A 7520-nucleotide genomic window follows, 5' to 3' on the forward strand; every position below is an offset into this window, starting at 1 on the left:
TTTGTAAATATCCCAGGCAAAGTGCAGCCTGATCTGCATTAGATAGTCAGCTGAGACACAGTGACTGCAAGGGCTAATCATTCACACTGTGGCCCTTGGCTCTGCAGAGCATTCTGTCCCCACAGATAACCATGGAGTAATGCTAAGCTCCAGCAAGTTTAAGTCCAACTTTAATGTGCACATCACATACCTTATGATTAACTCATTACAGATATGCTTCGCTGTAAAAGCTTGACTCTGCCTTTTTTGTCAACGAAATCATGCCTGGAGTACAGAATGAGCCATGCTGGGCCTTTGTTTGCAAGATTTGTATTTGCTAGACATTAACAAGCTCAAACCTTGCTGACTAATTTCTTTGTCTTTGTTTATGGCACATAATAAGTACACATTTTTTGGTTGCATTCTTAACAAATGTCCCTTGTGCTTAATCATTTTTTTTGCAGTGTGTACAAACAGAGGCTGACTGTCAGAATGGACACACAACCTGTCTCTATATCCTTTCATTTCATGATGAAGCCTGTAGACAAGCCCTGTATACCTAGATAGCAATAAGTTTTCATTTCTTCCCATTAGCAACTTTTTATAGGAAGGAGTACATATTTTTCATTTGTAAATTTTTTTTTCACTGAGGTAGAACTTTATTTATAAACAAACACTACCTCATAAACCACTTTCAAACCGGACTGAAATTGGCTTCATTTAACCTTTTTTTGTAGTTGGGTTGGTAAAAAATAAATAAATAAATAAATAAAGATTAATTGGGACTCTTCTGATGATGGATACTGCTACACTAGCAACCCTAGCTGCTGCCACCACTGTGGCTCTGGCCTCCCAGTCCGACATGTCAGGCTACTTGTGGCTGTTGGTGTTGGGCTTCATCATCGCCTTCATCTTGGCTTTCTCTGTGGGGGCCAATGACGTGGCCAACTCGTTTGGGACGGCTGTGGGCTCCGGCGTGGTCACCCTGCGGCAGGCCTGCATCCTAGCCACTGTCTTTGAGACGGTGGGCTCAATTCTGCTTGGGGCCAAAGTCAGCGAAACCATCCGGCAGGGTATCATTGACGTCACCATGTACAACGGCTCTGAACACGTCCTTATGGCGGGATCCATAAGCGCCATGTGTGGTAAGTATTTGTCACTGGAGGTCGGATATTTATTGGAAGTTATTTGGGCAGCAGCAGAGATGGAATTGGAAAGGTGATTTGAATTGATGGGTGAATAGAAGCAGCTACATGGGGGGAGTCAACAAAAAATCCTCCTCACATCCACAAATTCAGATAATATACACTCAGCTGCCAGGTTCGTTAGTGAAGAACTTCTCTTAAACAGAAATAAAGTAATGAAGGTCTTTGAATGGTGATGTTTCAGACTGAGCTGGCTGAAACATTTTAAAAAGTCGTGTTTTTGTGCGGCAGGCTCTGCTGTGTGGCAGCTGGCAGCTTCATTCCTGAAGCTCCCCATTTCTGGAACCCACTGTATTGTTGGAGCCACAATTGGTTTCTCCATGGTAGCCAGAGGTCACCAAGGGGTCAGATGGATAGAGCTACTCCGCATTGGTGAATACACTTTGTCCTTGTCTCCACCCCGCACACCCATTGTAGAGCATGTTTCAGTTAATACTCAAGTGTAAGTATTGCTAAAAGCTCATTAAATTGTGTGTTGTTATCCCACAGTGGCCTCCTGGTTCCTCTCACCACTGCTGTCGGGCATCATGTCAGGAATACTCTTCTATTTTGTTCGCAAATACATCCTGAACAAAGTAAGAACAGGGTGTGGAGTACATCGGTGTACATCTTTGATATGAAATAATCTTTGGTGTGGCACAAACATGTCTATCCTCACATGCTGATCTCCGCAGGCTGATCCTGTTCCCAACGGCCTCAGAGCTCTTCCCATCTTCTACGCCATCACTATGTGCATCAATCTGTTCTCCATCATGTTCACAGGAGCGCCATGTGAGTACAACACACACACGACACACATGACTCCTCTGAGGCACTCTCCTACTGCACTGTGTTAATACAGCAGCTGTTGAAATCCCTGGACCGAGATGAGGTCTGAATAGATGTGTCACTGGAGACACAGTGAAGGGTTGATGACTATCTTCTTAGGACAGAAGCAGGTGACAAAAAGTCAAGTCGAGTCGTGCCCCTAAGATGAAACCAACAGAATAAACAATGAAAAGACCAGATATCAAATTAAAAAACAGGATACAGAAGAATAAACCAGGAAAACACAATGATGAAAGTGAGTTGAATGAACATCTGAGAGAGATTTGGTTATTAAATGGACAATTTCCGCTCCTTTTTTGTTTCATTTGCAGGCTTGAACTTTTCGAGAAGGCAACTGGCCTGGGCCCTTCACTGAAGGCTGCAGGCCGGTGTGTGTGTGGGTCAAGGAATAATACACACCATAACCCCTGCTATGACAAAATACAGCACAACCCACTTCACTGACGCTCTCAACAAAACAGCCTCTCAAACACATTTCCTGTACAACACATTAAGGCCAACTTCTTTTTTCATCACAACTTTACATACACAATAACACAAAAATGCCTCAGTAAATGTCATTAGCTTCATATAGAAATGCATGCAAACCTTAACTAACTGACACATGGTGCTGTGCACCATGTGTCCTGCGTCTGTTGAGACCCCTCTGGGATAGGCAGAGTTAATATTTATGGCCTTTTTGCTTCATATCCATATCGAAGATGAGGAAAGTAAGGCCTTACAGAAGTTTCTGTAGCTATTTGGCCCTATATTTGTAGTTTAACTACCATGTCTACCAGAGAAAAAAGGTAAGTTGTCCCTATAAAGTAAAATTGTCATACTAACGTGGCTCAAGTGAACTAATTCTAGCAAAATATTAGCTTGGTTCAATTAATGACAACCACAACAACAATATAATTCTATCCCAGCAAACATTTTGACATAGTCATTCATAGCTGCTACCCACATTGTTTTGTAAAACTGGGCCCTACATACCCTTAAAATAGTTTTAGTGCCATTTTTTTCTTCATATTGTGAAAATGTATGTACATTTAGACTTGAATGTTGCCATCTATGCAATGCTTGCTGGGTTGTTTGTGCTCTGAAGGCAGAAAGAAAGTGATCTTACTAAAGCTATTATTGACAGTGTCTGTTCTCTGCATGTATTATCACTGCACTGCAGGGCCCGTCTTTCTGTCACTATCTGTTTTAAGGGTAGTGCAGACTCGATGATACTGTTGTCTCCAAAGGCATGCTAAAACATTGGAACAGGCAGTTAACCCTTTTGGTGTAGCCACATTTGTGCCACATCACATGACTACAACTCACGAGACAGGGAGTGGAGTGGGTGTGGTTACGTTGGAAAATTTATATAAATATTGCATTTTATCTCTTTCTTGGAACTGTGAAAGAATGTCCCAAGGGGCGTAAAGCTGCACCACATGTTGCTGAACTGAATATAACACCAGTGACATATTAGACGTTCTAGTATTTCAAAAATCAATGTGAGCTTATAGATGGTAACTGTTATTTTCATACTATTTTCAAAGTAAAACTTTAACATTTATAAATGAATTAAAGAAGAGATGGGATTTTTCTGGCTCCTCACTTGATGTCTCATGTCCCTCTTTTCTGTGCCTAGTGCTGGGTTTTGACAGAGTGCCATGGTGGGGTACACTGTGCATTTCACTGGGCTGTGCCCTTGTCACAGCTCTGGTCGTTTGGTTCGTTGTCTGTCCACGCCTCAAGAAGAAAATTGAACGTGAGTGCATGTCTCTGCATTTGAGGATTTTTGCACAAAAATGAATTTTGAAAAAAAAATTAAAGTAACTGATATAATATTTAGTAAATGGTTATATTTTTATTTCATCAGTGACATGAAATTAGGATAGCTGTTAGATTTTCCAAATGGTAGGTGTGACATTTTGCATCTGTATACCTGCTGTGCTTGAAAGCTTGTGTAGCATATCCATCATTACATACATGGCTGCTGTTCACCCTGTCTGATCTTTCTCTTACACTAATTTGTGCATCAGGTGAAATGGCTGCAAATCCTTGTGAAACTGCACTGATGGAGAAAAACTCAAGCAAGCCTGCCCAAGTGGAGCAGCCCTCCAGACGCTGTGACCCTGAACCCCAGACGCCTCCAGCAGACAGTCACACTGTGGCTTTCAAGCTCGGAGGCTCAGATGAGGCTGATTTGGACAGTACTGACATGGATACCAAAGACTTGGATATCAGCAATGGTGAGATGTGTATGCCTTCAAACTAATTACTTCTACCGTGCATGTTTGAAAGGACAATCTTGGTGTGTTTTAAGTTAGACTATATTTCTGACTATTATAGTGTCTTGGTAAATAAAGTAATTTCACTGACTGGGTTATTATTGAGAAACTTACCAATATATAAAAAAAAAAAAAAACAAAAAAAAAAAAACATGCTACTATTGAACTATACTGGGCATTTGAGCCAATAGAGAAGTAGTGCCGAAAAACAGCCAAAGATGTCCATTTTGGCGTGAAAATAGTCCATTAGCCTCACTACTACAGGTTGTGCCTCCTCTATTTCTTTCTCCTTGCTCTGACCTTCCTCATCCATCTGTCATACTTCTAAATGGCAATACTCCGGTTCATGTAGCCCAAATAAAGTTGGCCAACAAAATCAAAATAGTCCCAGATTTCAAAATCATTGAGGACTGTTTTGATTTTGCTGGCTGACCTTATTTAGATTACATGGGCCGGAGTACAGAGATTCGGAAGTGCAACAGATGGACGAGGAAGGTCAGAGCAAGGAAAGAGAAACAGAGACACAACTTGTAGCAGCAAGGCTAATGGACTGAAGACTGAAGCATTTATGGGATGTTTTTCGGCACTACTTCCCTGGTTGCTCAAATGCCCTGTGTAGTTCAAATGGAGTGTGTTTTTTAAGTTTTAAGTTTAGCAGTACCAACTAATATCAGAAAAATTGATGCATTTGCCAATAGACACCATGGTAGAGAAGTAAGAGATACAGAAACACAGACTTCATTAATACAAAAACTGTCCTTTAAATTACTTGAGTAAATGCTTGACTTCAAAGGTCAGATTCATGGAGACAAAAACACAAACAGTTGGGAGTAGCTTCAATAATTGAATTGCTGTCACTTCTACAGGGCTGAATGGCACTGTTGGCCCCATGACCATCATCGACCCTCACAGCGGACGCTCCCACACGATTCACAAGGACTCTGGCCTTTATAAAGACCTGCTGCACAAGCTTCACAAGGCCAAAGTGGGCGACTGCATCGGTGACAGTGACACAGAGGAGCGGCCCATCCGGAGGAACAACAGCTACACCTCGTACACCATGGCCATCTACGGCATTCAGGGAGATGCCAGATACAAGGAGCTGGATGGCGGGCTGCAGAGGAGGTCGAGGGTGGACAGCTACAGCAGCTACAGCTCAGCAGTGACAGATGGTACCGCGGTCAAGGACGGGAGTGTTACACTAGAGGCTGGCGGGGACTTTGCTCTGGAGGAGGATGAGCTGGAGGTCGACCAACCTGCGGTCTCCTTGCTTTTCCAGTTTCTCCAGATACTCACGGCATGTTTCGGCTCCTTTGCACATGGAGGAAACGATGTCAGGTAGGCAAGGGTTGTATCTTCCAGGGGAATTTGCGCATTCCCTGTTCATTCAGAGAACTGACCTGAGTCTATCTTCTTTACTAGCAACGCGATCGGCCCGTTGGTGGCTCTCTGGCTTCTGTACGACAGTGGATCTGTGATATCCAACGCACCCACACCCATGTGGTTGCTTCTGTATGGAGGAGTGGGCATCTGCGCTGGGCTCTGGGTGTGGGGCCGAAGAGTCATCCAGACCATGGGCAAGGACCTTACCCCCATTACACCCTCTAGGTATGCCAAATACTGTCCATTTCCTGTCATAGCCTCATCTGATCTGTCTTATGATGCAGTCACATCAACAGAAAAAAAAAATATATATGGGGATTGTTTTCAAACTATTTACATATTTTCTTCCCATCTAGTGGATTCAGCATTGAACTGGCTTCAGCACTAACAGTCGTAGTTGCATCCAATATCGGTCTTCCTGTCAGCACAACCCACTGCAAGGTAGAGGACCTGAATCACTTACTCTAGCACCAAACTCCAATGCAAATAGATGAATAGGATAATTATGAGGAGGTTCAGCTTTTTGCATGCACATATGAAAGAATTGTGGTTTGTTTTCCTGCCGTGTGCACACAGGTAGGCTCTGTGGTGGCTGTGGGATGGCTGCGCTCCAGGAAGGCAGTCGACTGGCATCTATTCAGGAACATCTTCATCGCCTGGTTTGTTACAGTTCCCATCTCTGGGCTCATCAGTGCCGCCATCATGGCCCTCTTCATTTATGTCGTCCTGTGAGCTTCCTACTGTCCCGCTAGTCTGGCAGCATCACTTCATCTCCACCGATGGACCACGGCACACTACAGTACATGAATAGTTTTTGTTTGACTGACCACTGTTTAAACTGTATTAATAAATATGTTACACATTTTTGTAAGTTCTTTGTGCATTCCAAGTAAAGATGATCATAAATAGCATTGCTACCAACACGATGGTGATCTTTATATATTGAGTTAAATGTCAAGTTGGTGTTATCTTGTAAACAGGAAAATGTGCAAATGATGGCCTGAAACAGGGTCCAAATGAAAACAATAATGTATGAGGGTCTATTTACACTATTTAGACATCCATCACTCTGTAATCTTAATTCCCTAATTCCCTAATGTATATTTGTTAAATGGCAAGATGTATCAAGAATCAAGGAACTGTGATTGGAAAAAGAACACTTCTGACAAAACATATTGTGAAATAAACATCAGCATCCATATTGTGTGTTTTACTAATGTATTTCAGCGAAGTCATCTTAGAGGATACTGTTGAGTAAAAAATAAAACACCATACATCATAAGCATAAGGTGTTGTTACTGAAAAAAACAAAAAAAACATGGAATGCATCCATGCACACGATTTGAGGCAGCTCACAATTATGTGTTCACAAGTGCTTAAGCTGACATAATATGTATATATATATATATATATATATATATATATATATATATGCATAATGTACTGTAAATATGCTGCATGAAAATAAATTAAATATTTTGATGTTATACGCCGCAAATGAGAAAATGAATGTCAATTTATTATTTTTCCCCTCATGAAACGTGCATCCCCTTCACACTGAAGTCTAATGCATAAGCTGCATGTACATATATAAATAAATAAATGAATATCTCCAGCCCAGTTGCATCTCGGTAAATATCCCAAAGAATTGAAATTTGAGGAAAATTAGTCCTAAATTCCGCCAAGGCCCCCAGCAGAGGTGCAGGTCTTGGGTGTAAATAATCATGTCGCCCTCTAGTGGTTAAGTAAAGCGAGACCTTCTTAAAAAAAAAAAAAAAAAAAAAAAAAAATGCAACGTGAGAGGCATTCGGATAAGAATGCGGATACCTTAGACTCTAAAATTATTTTGCGCACTTTTACT

The 7520-nt window shown here is 41.7% G+C and overlaps 1 protein-coding gene across 1 annotated transcript; it reads left to right on the top strand.

Annotated features, from left to right (window-relative positions):
* Positions 1 to 597: 597 nt before the first annotated feature.
* Positions 598 to 6854, top strand: slc20a1a (solute carrier family 20 member 1a). The gene is made up of 10 exons (XM_030060453.1): positions 598 to 1124; positions 1416 to 1556; positions 1674 to 1759; positions 1859 to 1955; positions 3634 to 3753; positions 4028 to 4237; positions 5143 to 5614; positions 5699 to 5884; positions 6016 to 6100; positions 6236 to 6854. Exons 1-10 carry the CDS (start codon positions 773 to 775, stop codon positions 6389 to 6391), a joined length of 1905 nt encoding a protein of 634 aa, XP_029916313.1. The 5' UTR covers positions 598 to 772; the 3' UTR covers positions 6392 to 6854.
* The last annotated feature ends 666 nt before the right edge of the window (positions 6855 to 7520 follow it).

Source organism: Myripristis murdjan, chromosome 9, assembly GCF_902150065.1.
Source record: "Myripristis murdjan chromosome 9, fMyrMur1.1, whole genome shotgun sequence".
Lineage (NCBI taxonomy): Eukaryota > Metazoa > Chordata > Actinopteri > Holocentriformes > Holocentridae > Myripristis > Myripristis murdjan.